The following is a 16737-nucleotide window of genomic DNA, read 5'->3' as shown; positions in this document are numbered from 1 at the left end:
TATATATGTGAGCCACTGGCATGCAACTATTTGGAGATCTTTTTAGAAGATGAGTTTTATGATGATACTGGGGCTTTCACACAGGGTCTAAGCACTGTCTGATTGTTCACTCAAAGCTGGCATTATTGAGCCTACAACTCCACATCCAGTTTTTTGGTGGTTAGAGTTAAGAGTCTTCTGGACTTTCCTGCCTGGGCTGATTTTGAACTGTGATCATTAGATCTCAGCCTTCAGCGTAGCTAGGATTACAGGTGTGAGCCATTGGCTCCTAGCTTGAAAAGATAGGTTTTTAAGCTTTCATCGAGAACATTTCTTTGTAACTTTCTTTTTGAAACAAGTATTTCAGATTTGCAGAGAAGTTACAAGAAGACTACCAAGAACTCCTAAATACTTCTCCCTCAAATTCTTAATATGTTAACACTTTTATCTTTTTCTCTCTTTGTATATGCACGAATCTGGTTAATCTTTTTAAAGAGTAAGTTACAAACATGGTATCCCCATATCCCTAAATACTTAATGGAGTATTTTCTACAAAATATGGACATTCTCTTATGTCACCGCAATATAGTGGTAATATAACCTTAAACACAAAAGATTCATTTTTTAAAAATTTATTTTTGTAAAACATTTTAATTTTTGTAAAAACTTTTTATTGTAAATTGTGAACAATTTTATTTACAAATTTAAATGTAAAAATTAAAAATTGTAAAATTTTTACAATTTGTAAAATTGTAAAAAAAATATTTTTGCTGATAGTGGGGGCTTGAACTCAGGGCCTCTTGACCTCATTTCGCTTTTTCACTCAAGCTGGTGCTCGGCCACTTTGTCGACCTCCAGATCATTCATTTTTAAATTGATACAGTAACAATATCATTTTTCTAGCTGAATAAGAAGAACAGCAGCAGAAGTGTTTTTGGTCCAGGAGCAATCCAGAATCACTCAGTGTCCATTGGTTCTACTTTCTTACTCTTCTCCAGTCCAGGACAGTCCCTCATATGTAGCATTCACATCCTTGACATTCTGAAGAATATTGCCAAGTTATTATTATTATTATTGTCGGCCATGGGGCCTGAATTCTGGGTCTGGGCACTGTCCCTCAGCTCTTCAGCTCAAGGCTAGTGTTCTACCACTTGAGCCATTGCACTACTTCTGGCGTTTTTCTGCTTATGTGGTACTGAGGAATCAAACCCAGGGCCTCATGCATGCAAAGCAAGCACTCTACCACTGAGCCACCTTCCCAGCCCTGCCAAGTTATTTTGTAAAATGTGTTTCAGTTTGGGTTTGTCTGATGTTTCTTTATGTTAATTGGAGTCATACATCTTGGTAGGATGATCACAGATGTGATACTATGTCCTGTATAGGCAGAAGATATAATAGCTTCCTTCCTGGTGATGGTAACTTTGGTCACTTGGTTAATGAGATTTTTTTGCCAACTTTCTTTACTTTATAAAGTCACTACAGTCAGCCCTCTGTGTGTTCCCCTGGGTTCTACATCTACAGATTCAACCACAACCACAAATCAAAAATATTTGAAAAAATAGAAATTGTATCCATTCTGAACTTAGGTTCTTATTATTATTCCCTGAACAATACAGAATAGCAACTATTCATATTGTATTACTTAAAAATAGTCCTAATATGATTTTAGGCATATAGAAGGATATGCATAGGTTATATGCAAACACTGTGACATTTTATATAAGGGATTTGAGCACCCATGGATTTTGGAATCTGTGGGTGGTTCTGAAGTCAATCCCCTAGAGATATGGAGGATGAGTATATGTTACCTTTTGTAATTAGTAACATGTGGGAGAATACTTTCAAGACTATAAGACTTCCTATTTCTTATCAGATTTTAATTCACTAGTTTTGTTGATGGATGATTCATTCTTAAATTTGTTATTACTATGATGACTGCCTAATGATAATTATAATTCTATAATTTCTTTAAAATTTATTTGCTAATATTCTACTAAAGGAACAGGTTTTCTTTTTTGCTGACATACATTTATTCATCTAATTACTCCTACATGCACCACTGAATTCTTATTTTATCAAGTGGGTTATAATGTGCTACTTGTTTTGTTTGTATTGTTCCATATATAGTCAGTGGGAGTCCTGTCAAGATGGTTCTTTTGGTCTTCTCTTCACTCTGTCTTTGTTCCTGTCTCTCTATCTCTGTGAATTTTTGTGTTGCTGTGGATAGAACACAGGACCCGTACACACTAAAGAAGTGCTCTACTACTAAGCCGTATCTCCAGCCTTCCACATTTCCTTGATTTCTAGCATAGCTAGATATGTTTCAGGCTCATTTTTATATTTTTCTAGCCCTTGATGAAATGATGCCAGGCATTTCTCCAAGGAAACCTGGCTCTTGTCAGTGGATAATAGCTTTTAGAAACCACGGTCAAGGTGAGGAGCAGAGTTGTTTTTATAATAGGTAAAATCTGGACTGGAGGTGTGACTTAGTGGTAAGAGAACCTGTCTTACAAGCATGTGGCCCTGAGTTCAAACCCTAGTACTGCACAAAAGATAGAGGAAAAAAATGCATTCTATTAAATGGGCAAAATCTCACAGTTATGCTTGAAAAATAACTTTTAAAAACTCTCAAATTTCACACATGATTCTTAAAAGAATTCCTATTACTTTGACTTGTATTTATATTATTTTTAGAGGAGCTTATAGAAAGGAATGTATATTCTTGTTTTTGAAGACTATATTCTTTAATAATATGATAATACTGTCAATTATTAAAAATTATCTCTAAGTAGTGTCAATAGAATATTTGATAAAAGGACCAAACTTCTTTTTTTTTTGTCTGTGTGTATGTGTGTCTCTCTTTTCCATTGTCTTCCAGATGGAGTTGCAAGATGATGGAATTACAATGGGTTTAGAGCACAGCTTGTCAAAGGACATTATTTCTATTATAAACAATGTCTTCCAGGCCCCCTGGGGGGGCTCCCATTCTTGCCAGAAGGATGAAAAAGCAATTGAGTGTAACTTATGCCAGTCTAGTATTCTCTGCTATCAGCTTGCCTGTGAACTCCTGGAGAGACTAGCTCCCAAAGAAGAAAGCCGGCTGGTGGTAAGCAGTTGCAGAAATAAGATGACTCATATATAGTAGTAATAAAAAAAATTCAGTAGTTGGTGTAATGGGATCTTTCTCCAGTGTTCTTCTGCATGCTGGGTTACAGGTAAGATTGTGTTAAAAGAAAGGCCTTGTGTTTCTGCTAACTCAGGCTCCTGGAAAGGGATGGAGCCCCATACAGAACTCAAGTAGGTGGTTTGAGTTAGAGTCATAGCAACTTGATTTATGTAATTCTTATGAATGCAAAATATTACTCGTATTCCTAAAATAATTTTAGTGCTAAATTATTTTATAATTTAAGTAATAATGCAGACGATAGCATATGTAACCATATAATAAATAGCTTGTAAATAGACAGTGTTCCAAAGTAACTTTGGATTGTAAAACACATTGACTTCATCAGCAATCAAGAAAACCTTCATTCCTTTTTACAGATTACTTTTCTTGTTTAAATAAAATTGTCTAAATTGATAAATGCCAAATTTTGCTCCATATAGTAGCTATTTTCTGTATAGCCTATTTTTAAAGACCTAAGATATATTTATAACACCAAAATACTTTCATACCATCAGAAGTAGATGAAGCTGAATTACTTGAGCCGTTTCCTGCCATCTTTTTCTCTTTTGTCTTCTCTTTTCTGTTAATCTAGGGTTGAAAGTAACTTCTCTAAAATGTACAGTATACAATCAATGAAGTCTTTCTTTAGTTTCAATTCATTTAACTTATTAGTCCTACCTGGCTCAACATAAAATCTTTGTAGTATATATTCTAGCATAGTCATCAGATATTTATTGTAGAACAGTTACAACTTCCAATGGCCAGCTTTTGGTAACCACCATTTTATTCTCTACCACTAGGAATTTTAGATTCATATGTAAATAATAATGTGCTGTGCTTGGCTTTCTGTGCCTTGCTCATCTTGTGTGGCATAATATCCTTCAGGTTCAATTAGTAAGTATACAATAATATTTAACATCCACCCCATCATAAAACCAAGTCCAAACGAGACACAATAATAGATGATGAGAAATCAGTCTTTGGAGCTCACTGGTAGAGAATGCTAGATTAGCATACATGGAAGCCTCAGGTTTAATTCCAACAAAAAAAAAATCCTATGGTTTAATCAGGAAGACTTTTTTTTTTTTTGGTTGTGGGGCTTGAACTCTGGGCCTGGGCACTGTCCCTCAGCTCTTTAGCTCAATACTAGCGCTCTATCACTTGAGCCACAGCGCCACTACTGGTTTTCTGATGGTTTATTGGAGATCAAAGTCTCACAGACTTTCCTGCCTAGGTTGGCTTTAAACCGTGATCCTCAGATCTCAGCCTCCTGAGTAGCTAAATTATAGGCGTGAGCCACCAGCACCTGGCTAGGAAGACTTTTAAGTAAAGAAAAAACTGTAGGAAAAGACAGCACTTGGGCTGGGAAGGTGGCTCAGTGGTAGAGTGCTTGCCTTGCATGCATGAAGCCCTGGGTTCGATTCCTCAGCACCACATAAAGCAGAAAAAGCCAGAAGTGGCGCTGTGGCTCAAGTGGTAGAGCACTAGCCTTGAGCTGAAGAGCTGAGGGACAGTGCCCAGGCCCAGAGTTCAGGTCCCATGACCGACAAAAAAAAAAAAAAAACCTTGGAAAAGATAGCACTTGGAAGGTTGAGGTAGGAGAATCTTAAGATCAAGGCCAGCATGGGCTACATGGCAAGACCTTGTCACACAAAAAAACCCAAAACAAACAACAAAGCAAACTAAAAATCCCACAAGACAGTATGCTGAATCAAATGATGAAGGGATGAACAAGGTAGCTATGTGTATATGGAAAAATCCATATGCTGGGGTCAAGAGAACCTTCTTGGGGAAGATGAGACCTGAACATTAAGTAAAGGAGGAGTGGAATTAATAAAAGGAAGATTATAGGACTTTCCAGAACTAGAAAAGTGCCTAAAATGATAGACACCCATTAATCCATTTTTTTTGCATGGATAGATTAATCCATTTGTCAGGGCAGAATCCAAATTATCTATTCTATCTCTTATTATCTCAGAATTTTAACATGGGTTTCAGAGGGAGCTGACCATACTCAAACCACTGCATTCAAGTGCTGATGCATGCATCATTGGAAATATGGATCATATTCTTCAGGGAAGATTAGAAAGATATGGATGCTGTAGCCATGTGCATATTGTGGGAGGATGTGTAGGGTGAGATGGGAAGAGAACTAATGTTGTAATTCTGGGAAGTACTAGTTCTTAAGAAGCGGAAGAAGGAACAAAAAAAAGAAAGACCGGAAATAAATTGAGAAGAACCAGAGATACAAAAGAAAAATGGGAGAGCATTAGCACAGAAACCAAGGCATATTGTTTAGAAAAGGAGGGCCTAGTCTTCCATATTGAGTTTTAAAGAGAGGAAAAAGATAGAAAGTGCCCTTGGATTTCTGAAATTAGGGGGTCCTTAGTGCTCTCAGAGATGATGCTAACCAATAGCCAGAGGCAGATTCTAGAAGTTTACAGTTTGAAGACAGTCAGCTGAAGAAGTATTTACAAGAAGTATGGACTTTTCTTTCAAGGAGAGAGTGAAGAAGTTGGATGGGGCTGCCAGGAGCTTCCTTTGCCCTGTTCCTAACAGACCTTTAATTTCATTTTTAATTTTGAGTTAACATGCATTTGTAATATGAGGTTTTGTTGTGATATTTCCATATATACACACAGTGTAATTTGAATAAATATCCCCTCTACCACATTCCCATCTCCCCTTCCTCCTCCTCCTTTTAAAAATGTTTAGAGGGTTTCATTATGCTGTTAACTCATATGTATCTGTGTTTTTTTTTTATATATATATCATCATCATCATTATCATAAGTATTTTAGGTCTGTACTCCACAAATGAGCAAGAACACTTGATAATCTTTTTTTTTGAGTTTGGTTTATCTTGCTCAACATGATCTCCAGACAGCAAGCTTCCGATACTGTGCCATTTTTTACAACATCATGCCATAAAACAAGGAAATATGCATAAACATGGAACAACTGAGCCACCAAAGCAATCCCCAATGTCCACATGTTTTTCATTTGTCATGGGCTCAAAATAAATTTGGAGATAGAGCTAAAGGATTTAGTTTTTCTCTCTTGAATTTGATGGGAAGAGGGGTTCAATAAAAGTGTTAGTGTTTGATTTTTTAATGATTGATGTGGATTAAAAGAAGTCAGGTAGTAGGGGGAAAACAAAGGAGGAGGTAACAATGCTTAATAGGAAATGTACTTGTTACCTTGCTCATGTAACTGTAACCCCTCTGTACAGCGTTTTTACAATAAAAATGAATTAAAAATAAAAATAAAAAAAGAAGTCAGATAACTCCTGGCTTCAAAGATGTTTATCAACAATACCCTAGTTTTGTTATACTTTAGTATAAAGCTGTGAACTTCGTAACTTTATAAAACAAATAAAAGAGGAGGATAAAGTACTAAATTAGTAAAAGAGGACTCTGTCTTAGAACACAGTTTCTACTGTGCACTGCCATCTTAACTGTTTCAGCTTCCTCCTGAGTCAAGTGGAGGACAAGAGATTGAGGAGAGGATGTGAAGAATTGCTGGCAGAAGTCTTAGTCAGGTTTGCAAGACAGGTAACACCAATCCAACCACATTAAAGGACAGTACCAGAAATGTGGGTTATTGAGTATATGTAGAAAAATCAATATGCAGCACACAACCTCCCACTGTATCAAGTTGTATGAAATTCAATTTATAATTTGACTGTCTTGTTTTATGTGGCTTATGAAAAGAAGCAACCTCAGTAAACCTGTAAAGGTATTTTTCAGAGCCCTATCAGCTACTGTTCTACAATAGTTGTCTACTTTTGCTTTGTCTGTCAATTCTTGAAAAACTATTCACTCATTAAAGAATTAGTTATAAGAGCATTTCAAAAGAGGCTATTTGGATATGAAACCTGAAAGAAAAAAAACATGATAGCCAGAGTATTACACACACACACACACACACACACACACACACACACACACACACACACACACACACACACACACAAAGAATATACATACTTAATGCTCTTTTAAAAATCTTTCCATTTTGCAGCTTATTTTGCATGTATAAAATAACATGTTGCATGTAAGTATAAATATATGTGTGCTTAGATAATGTTAAGTATTTACTCTGTAGCTATTAAACAAAGTCTTCAAGTCTTCATCACCTGCCAGCTGTCATGCTACTTTCTGTTTTTATGCTTTTGACTGCAGATAGATATACAGGTAGATACCTTAAGAAAGTAAGATCATACAGTGGTTGTCATTTGTGTCTGGTTTATTTCACTTAATGTAGTGCCCTAAAATTTCTTCCAAATGGGAACATATCAGACTCTCTCTACTTTTTAAGATAAAATTCCATTGTGTAGATAGACTTTTTGTTCATCCATTTGGTTATTCATGGGCACCTGGGCTACATTACTTTCCTTTAACTCAGGTTATTATATCAATTTCTTGCTCCTAAACCCCTGACAACCAGATAACCAGAGTTTGCATTTGAAGGTATCTCTGTGAACACTTTATTCCCTTCTAAATACCTTCTGTCATTGAACAAAATATGCACAGATGAGAATCAATTGGGGAGTGGCATAATCATCTTCGGGAATGAAGCAGAAGGTGGGAGAACAGGCTAGAAGATCTGACAATGATTTTGCTATCTTTCCATATTTATTTCAAGTGAAAGGAAATATTTCAGCATAGCTTATATAGACTTCTCAGTGTCAACAAAGCAAGCTCAGGCCCTTCTAAGACTCACTCTCTGCTCAGCACACAGGCCAGGCAGTGATATACCTTTGTTGACCCAAGCCAATTTTTTTATAGCCCTCAAGGACTGCTGCTTGTTGTATTTGTTGCAGGAGCCCACAGACAGCCTTGAAGACAGTCTCCTTTCTTCCAGACCAGAGTTCATCATAGGCCCTGAAGGAGAGGAGGAAGATAATCCAGCAGCCAAGCATGGAGAGAATCCAGGCAATTGCAGTGTGCCTACAGAACATGCTGGTAGGTGAATGTGGCTGTTGGGAAGTATGCAGTATACACTTTCCAGTTTGTGTTAGAGCCTTGGCTCACACTGTTTCACACCATTGAAGCAGAGTTTTAAAGAATACCTGAGGGGATGTTTCATTGATTTTCAGAGTAGTAAAAGCTCTGTGTTGCTTTGTATGGAATGTTTTCATTGGAGTGAGTTCATGGTGGGGAGATGTGGGAAAATGTGCTAAAGGCCTGGCAAGAGTGTTCCAGTGTGGTATATTTCAGAAGTTGTTGTTTTTGTTTGCTTTTCGTTGTGTTGAGAATTGAACCAGAGGTCTTTTGAATGCTAGACAAGTGCTCTGTCTCTTGAGATGCACCCCCTAGGCCTTTGGTTCATATTTTGTTTTTGAGATAGGATCATCATAACTTTGCCCGAAGTTGGCCATCATCTTGCAATCTTTCTATCTTGCCTCCTCAGTAGTTGGGAGTACAGGTATGTGCTACCATACCTGGCTGTATTGGAGTATTTTTTTTCCTCTCCTGGTCCTGGGGATTGAACTCAGGGCCTGGGCACTGTCCCTGAGGTTCTTTTTGCTCAAGTCTAGCACTCTACCACTTGAGCCACAGCGCCACTTCTGGCTTTTTCTGTTTCAGTGGTACTGAGGAATCAAACCCAGAGCTTCATGCATGCTAGGCAAGCATGCTACCACTAAACCACTACCCAGCCTCTATATTGGAGTTTTAAGAAAGATTTTCTTGGGCTGTGAAGTTGGCTCAGTGGTAGAGCGATTGCCTTGCATGTCTGAGGCCCTGGGTTTGATTCCTCAGCACCACATAAGCAAAAAGAAAAAAAGCCGGAAGTGACGCTGTGGCTCAAGTGGTAGAGCGCTAGCCTTGAGCCGAAGAGCTGAGGTACAGCGCCCAGGCCCAGAGTTCAGGCCCCACGACCGGACCAAAAAAAAAAAAGAAAGATTTTCTTTAAATAAAGTATCCTTCAGAGAAGAAAGTTAGTCTGGCAGCATAGCTCAAATACCTGGCTAGCCAGGGTGAGGCCTTGAAAAGAAAGCCCAAATCTACTGATTTACTTCACCCTACTTCAGCCTTCTTACTTAGCAAATAAGAAAATAAATCCTAGATTGATTATGCCACTTGCTCATGGTCCTGTAGTTCATGATTCATTTGTAATTTATCATTTATATTCTTACAAAGAAAATAAATGAGCTTCATTCTCTACCTTTGATTCTGGGCACAACAGAGGTGGGGTCTGGGAATTAGAAATCCAAATATTGAACACCTTATAGTGGCAGGAGTTGGGACTGGAACCCATTTATCCTGGTTTACTTAATAGTGAGCTTGTTTTAGGACTGAAGTTGTTAAGGCCTAGATTTAGAGTTAAACTTATGTAGATTTGAACCCTAAAAGAAGTAGAGACATAGGATCCACAAACTATTTCTATGCAAATATCTGTCTATTATATAAAGTATCATAATATTTGCATATGAGCTATGTACTTCTCATATACATTAAATTATCCTTAGTTTACTTAAGTAATGAAATGGAAAAGCTTTGTTTTATTTTATTTTGTTTTGTTTTGTGGTGATGAGGATGGATCCCAAGGCCTTACACATGCTAGGCATGAGCTTTAATACCCAGTTATATTCTTGGCCTATCATGAAAAAATTATAGTTATTCTGTATAATTTATAGAACAATGACAAGAAAATTGTCTATAAATATATTCAGTAAAGATGCAGTTATTTTTCTTTGAATACTTTTGAGCCTTGGTTGGATTGAATCTACCAATAGATACAGAAATCCAACTGTACTATTTTCCTTGTTGAATTATTATAAACTCTACTTTAAAAAATATAAGGGTATTCTGACGCAGACAATAGCGCCTATTACAGCTTTGGTCTATTTTCCTTCTTTTATTTTTTTATTTTCTTGCAAGAACAGTTACTGTCTCTATTGAGCTGGTCCTGGTGGTGCACATCTGTAATTCCAGCACTCAAGAGGTTGAAACAAAGCAGATCATGAGTTCAAGGGCTACCTACATAAGAGATCCATCTCAAACAGAAGCAGACAACAAACTGTCGCCTCAGAGAAGTTCCTTTTGGCTTTCTTCCTAGATCAGTGTTCCTTATTGCTGAGCGCCTTAGTGTTACTTCTGGTCTGTGACCTGCAGGAACCAATGTTCCATTGACATATGCTTAGTGAGTTCCATGTCATTCTAGATGATTCCCTTCTTTCTGCATCTTATAGAAAGCTGCATTTCTTATAGCGACTAGATATGTCCACACCAAAAATACATAAAAATGTTGTGTTAAACAAAATAGAATCAAGTGCAGATAACAAGCACTTAAAATGCCTGTGAGGGGCGGTATCCCAAAAAACTATTTAATCTGAATTTGATGGATGTTATCTCTGATCCTAGGAATTTCCACAACTTACCATGACACAGTATTTCGGACATTTTGCAATCATTTTGATACCTGGTTCGCTTGTGGCTTCTAGTCTCCAGCATGCTGGTCTGTATGCCATATCCCTGCTCCACCATAGAGGTGGAAAATTCAGGGACCCTCATGAGAAAATGAATCCATGAGTGGTGTTCTTTTCTTTTCTTTTTTTGGGGGGGTCTGGTCGTGGGGCCTGAACTCTGGGCCTGGGCGCTGTCCCTCAGCACTTCAGCTCAAAGCGAGCGCTCTACCACTTGAGCCACAGCGCCACTTCAGGCTTTTTCTTTTTGCTTATGTGCTGCTGAGGAATCGAATCCAGGGCCTCATGCATGCAAGGCAAGCGCTCTACCACTGAGCCACCTTCCCAGCCCCAATGAGTGATGTTCTTATCTGACTATATTCTTCTTGTTCAAAATATGCTCATTTTGTGTTAGTCTATTGATAAATCCCACTTTCAGTGCTAGTCACTCAAGGCCAGTGCTCTACTATCTTGCGTACATCTCTTTAATATTTGTTTCCATTTTAATTACAAAGCTTCTCATCATTTAGGGAGCGTAAGAGCTTCCATCCCACAGGAGCGCAGGGTTGGCTTAAGGTAGCTCAGAGAGCCAAACACTAGAATTTGTAGTAGGCAACAAAGTGAAAGGGGAGGCTGACAACACTACTTCTGAAGGTTTCCTGCACTTGCCTCGTAGCAGGATATACGCTCATCTGGACACCAATGCAGACATTACATAAACATTTTTGATACATTCGGTATCTATTTTTTCTGATCTATTTTTCTCTGATTTGATATCTTAGCAGATGGTGGGAGAAGTGGAGGTAAGCTAACTTTGGTGTAATTATTTCTCCACAGTGATAAAGAATGATACGGAAAGAAAATTTTGCTACCAACAGCTTCCAGTAACATTAAGACTAATATATACTATTTTCCAGGTATGTTTTTTTTTTAAACCTTTGATTGTTTGGCTTGGTAGCAATGCTGTTTTGAAAAGCTCAGTAACCATGTGGTTTGTTTACATAGGAAATGGCTAAGTTTGAAGAGCCAGACATTCTCTTTAATATGCTCAATTGCCTGAAGATTCTCTGTCTGCATGGAGAGTGTTTATACATTGCTAGAAAAGATCATCCTCAATTTTTAGCCTATATTCAGGACCATATGTTGATTGCCAGGTATGTCTTGCTAACCTTTCCTTTTTGTTTACACTTTAGGCTTTAGGTGTGAAAATTAAAATTAGAATATGATTTACTCTAGTTCTTTGTTTTTTTTTTTTTTTTTTGGTTGGTCGTGGGGCTTGAACTCTGGGCCTGGGCACTGTCCCTCAGCTCTTCAGCTCAAGGCCAGTGCTCTACTGCTTGAGCCACACTGCCACTTCCACTCTAGTTCATTTGACTTATTGTTCTTAGCTAAGAAAGCTTAATTTGTTATGGGAACTACATTATTCTGAATGCTAATATGAAAATAGCAGTGTTTACTTGCTAGATTCTGTGGAAATAAATATGGTAAAATAAAGATTATTTTATGCCTTTCAGTTGTTTGATTGGGTAATAAAATAGCATACCTACTAGGCAAATTTGATTAAAGTAAATTATATGTATGTATCAAAACGTTACAGTGATAATTTTTTACAAGTTAATATGTTATTAAAAACAAAAATAAATACAATATAGTGAAAAGAAAGACTATGTCAACAGACAATAAGTTAATAATTACCTACTATAACTTGGTAACCGTTTAATTATTTTCTTACCAGAACTAGAACTGCTAATGAACATTTAAAATCCTTCCTCATGTTGTCTGATAAATTACTTTTATACACATATGAGTCATTTTGAGAAGAATAATAAAACTTCATCCTAGGTCTGTAGTGCTCTCTACCTAAGAATCTTAAAATACCTGTTATAATCTTCCTGGAAATAAATCAAAAAAATGTCTTCATTTTACATGTAAGAGAATGAATTGATTAAAAAAAGGGAAGGGTGGTTCATGTACACTTTGCTGAAGCTGTCTCATGTTCACTCACTTTGTTCATTTATTTATTCAACAAATATATACCATGCTTACCATATACATTATTATTCTAGGTGTACGAGAATTTGCAGTCTAGTTTGGAAAAGAATGAATACTAAAATATACAGAAGGTGACCACGATTTTTTTTTTATTATTTAATGTGGTCTACTTTTGAGAGTAGTTTTCATAATAACTTCAAAATATAAAAGTAGACTAAGTTCATCACACTCTTACCCAAGACACACGATCATTCTGTGTATGTATGTATAAGTCTCTATTAATCTAAGGGAATATGATTCATGGCTAATTTGCATAGCTCCCAGGTGGGCAGGAACATTTCTAGATGAATGATTAGGGAAGGACTCAGCAGAAGATACCACTTGAGTGAGAAGTACAGTCAAGAATTTGCATAAAGGTTTGAAATAGGTAGGACATTTAGTGGAAAGCAGGAGTATCAAGGACAAATGGAATTGGAAGGAAGAGAAAAGAAATGGACAAGGCTTACTTAAATAATCCCAAGGTTCTATTTTGCGGCATGGTGCAATTTTAGGAGAGAAGGAAAATAAAAGAAGCTAGAGAAGTAAGTTGGGACTCAAGTGCAAAGAACCTTCAAAGATACTTTCTTTAATGAGGTTCTGAAAGATAATAAAATGATGAGCAAGGTCAAAGTTGAGCCTTAATTGAGAATGTCAAAAAGAGCCACATTCAAAAGAATGCAAGGTCATGTCACGGGACTAAAGGTTTATAGCACAGTACTTTGTTTTCCGAAAAGTTTGTTATAAAAGGACTGAAAGTATATAGCACAATATTCTGTTCTCTGAAAATTTTGTTACAAAAATAAAGGAAACGTTGGCTACTTTAGAGGGGAAAGGGAGCTAATATCAAGGACTTGTAGGAAAATTTGGATAGATTTATTACCAGTGGAAAAGGATCAGAAGAGAGGGCTAGAAAGAGAATAATGGCACTACCATCTGGAAAGCAAGTGACTGTAATCAAGAATAAAGGGTGGAGCTGGGTGCCAGAGGATGAGATCTGAGGATTACAGTTTGAAGCCAGATCAGGCAGGAAATGTCTGTGATACCCTTATCCCTACCTCCTTTTCTTCCCAAGAAAAGCTGGAAATGGGGTTGTAGCACAAGTAGTAGAGCACCAGCCTTGAGCACAAAAGCTCAAGGACAGTGCCAGGGATCTGAGTTCAAGACCCAAGCTTGGCACCAAAAATAAAGAAAGAAAAAGAAAGAAAGACAGAGAGGAAGGAAGGAAGGAAGGAAGGAAGGAAGGAAGGAAGGAAGGAAGGAAGGAAGCAATAACAAAGGGTGGAAAAGTGGAGGAATGTTCTTTCCTTTGACAGTGATAACTTCTGAGGAAAAGAGATCATTGGTGCTGAGTTTTGTTTTGCTGCCTTCAACTAGATTGAACATACCATTACAGACAGATTATGGCTTTTTCCTTTGCATTCTTCATAGGGCTTATTTTCATACTCTAGAAACATCTTTATCTTCACAATGATAATAATGAATGATAGTAGCTCAAGGTCACTGAATATCTACTATGCATCAACTATGCATCATGTTGTTTAATACAGCCCACAATAAGAGGAAATTAAAGTTCAGATGAGTTGAGACATTTACACATGATTGCATAGCTAATTAATGGTATAGGTAGGATTAGATCCATGTTACATTACTCAGATTAAGCATATGTCATTTGAAACAATCTTTTAAATTCTAAAGCTTTGGTGTATCTTTTGACTAATGCAACTCCAGCGGCTTGTATCTCAATGTATTTTGCAAATAAGGTTAGTTCTACCATCTCTCAGTAGTGTATCTCTCTCTGTTTCTCTCTGTCTCTGTCTCTGTCTATGTCACAACCTCTCTCTGTCACTTTATCTTTTTCCCCCTCGTCTTTCTCTCAGCCTATCAGTGAGGCCAGTTCTGTCAGAACTTTTTACAGCAACCTAAATGTTGTCTTATTCCTAGTCAGGATGACTCTGGAAGTGCTGGACTGATGCCCTTCAATTCTGAGATTACAGAAGGAGGATATTTCAGAAGCCATATTGCTCTTGGAGAGAGACTTTCTGACGCTATTATGTTTGGATCATATGCCCAATTATAGGCCAATCACTCTGTTCAGGATATTTGATTAATTTACATTTTGTGTTTTCCCTTATAACAGGAAAGGTGGAGAAGCTTGAGTTACAATCATATCAGTTCTTGCAGAGATTGTTATTAATAGAAAAACAGTTGTTCTTTTCCATAAATAAAGGGAAAAAACTGCTGGACAGGCAAAACCAATAAAAATGTCCAGATACTCACTATATGAAAATTTTAGAAGTCACTTATTATAACTGGCATAAATTTGTATGTTATTTAAGTCATTGTTCATTTATAGAGCTGAATTTAGAAGTCAATTAAAATCTTACGTTAAAATACAGTGTCTATAATGTTACATAAAACAATTTCTTCAAACAGAATAAAGCCTAGGAAATGTTTGTCACAGGATTATTATCTTGTGGATGAGTGCAGTTTCAACAAAAGCATCCCTACTGGATGCCAACTAACTACACTTTCCGTGAATTAAGACGTCGGGATTTCTTTTATTCTGAAAAGGTTATGGTAACTGTAACCACTTTCCTTCTCCTTGGTTCCCCAGCCTGTGGAGAGTTGTCAAGTCTGAGTTCTCCCAGCTGTCCTCCTTGGCAGTTCCTCTCCTTCTCCATGCTCTGTCACTTCCTCATGGTGCTGACATCTTCTGGACAATCATAAATGGAAATTTCAACAGCAAAGACTGGAAGATGAGGTTTGAAGCAGGTATTTCTATATTAGCTTAACAATTCCCTGGGCCGTAAGGTAAACCAGTTGTATAGTTTTAAATTTTTTAAAAATTGTTATTATGAAAGTGATGTACAGAGGGATTACAGTTACATAAGTCAGGTAAAGAGTATATTTCTTTTTGGACAATGTCACCCCTTCCCTCACTCTCTTCCAGTTCTTTCCTGCCCATAATATAGTTAATTCTCAACATAGTATGTAGTGAGCGCCACTGCTGCATTTGTTCACCCTTTGTCTCTCCATTTCTGTGCCTCCCCTTACCCTCCCCGAGACAGACAACAGAAAAGAAAACAAAAACAATGAAGAAAAAGCCCTCTGATTTCCATTTTCTGGAGTTAATTTCAATAAATACTATTTTATATGATCAAAAGCACATAAGCATTGTGCCTTTGTGATCTTCTCCTAAGACGGATGTATAGTTTGGGCATTTATTTTTAGCCTTAATTTCTTTTATTTTTTGGAGGAGGGGGTGGGGAGGTGGTGGTGTTCAGTCGTAGGACTTGAACTCTGGGCCTGGCGCTGTCCTTGAGGTCTCTTTGCTCAAGGCTAGCACTCTACCACTTTGAGCCACAGCGCCACTTCTGTTTTTCTGCTGGCTAATTGGAGATAAGAGTCTCACATTTTCCTGTGAAGTCTGGCTTTGAATGGTGATCCTCAGATCTCAGCCCCCTGAGTATCTAGGATTACAGCTATGATTAAGCCTGTCTTAACTCTAATTTCCCTTCCCATCCTTGTAAAGGGAATTCTCATGCTGTGTTCTTTGCTGGTTCCATTTAGATGAGCTTAGATGCAGTGTAGTTTTAGGGGAGATTCTTGCCATGTTTGCCAAAGTGTAATTACTCTTATTATACACACATAATTAACTTCAGCATTCTTTACTCCTAGTTGCTTCCCAGCTTGGGTTATAATATGGCAACCCACATTGTTATTTGTATCAGAGTTACTTTCCCCAGAGTATTGAACCCACTCCTAGACCTATTGACTCAAAATCTTAAAGGGAGAGGTATCTAGATGTCTGATAAGTTATCCAGGTAACTCAATGAAGTTTGCTGATACCTACTGTATACACTTACTACTGAGAGACAAGTCTTTGGCCTTTCAGAGACCTGGTCTTCCCTGAGTCTGTTGCAGTGATGATTATAATTTCCTAGGGCATAGAATAGCAAGTTTTCTGAGTAATAAGTAAGAAAGGAACATGGGTGTGTTTTCTTAGCCTCAGATCTGCTAGCTCATCATCACTTCATTCTGCTAATACTTGCCTTATCAAGGGCAACAAACAGGTTTAGCATGCTGAGCCTAGCTCCTCATAACAGCCCTAGTATCTAGAGTCCAAACATTTGGCACAGTAATGACTTTCT

At 37.4% G+C, this 16737-nt stretch overlaps 1 protein-coding gene across 1 annotated transcript in view; it reads left to right on the top strand.

Moving 5' to 3' along the window:
- Positions 1-16737, top strand: part of Unc79 (unc-79 homolog, NALCN channel complex subunit) — a 240144-nt gene that overhangs the window by 128214 nt on the left and 95193 nt on the right. Inside the window, exons 19-23 of the mRNA XM_042692771.1 lie at positions 2858-3085; positions 7970-8111; positions 11393-11472; positions 11561-11709; positions 15201-15358. Of these exons, the coding sequence (XP_042548705.1) occupies positions 2858-3085; positions 7970-8111; positions 11393-11472; positions 11561-11709; positions 15201-15358 (757 nt within the window). The remainder of the gene's footprint in view (positions 1-2857; positions 3086-7969; positions 8112-11392; positions 11473-11560; positions 11710-15200; positions 15359-16737) is intronic.

This window comes from Dipodomys spectabilis, unplaced genomic scaffold (genome assembly GCF_019054845.1).
Source record: "Dipodomys spectabilis isolate Male_0828 unplaced genomic scaffold, ASM1905484v1 ptg000157l, whole genome shotgun sequence".
NCBI lineage: Eukaryota > Metazoa > Chordata > Mammalia > Rodentia > Heteromyidae > Dipodomys > Dipodomys spectabilis.
The sequence above is the reverse complement of the archived record's forward strand: the minus strand, read 5'-3'. Positions and strand labels throughout refer to the sequence as shown.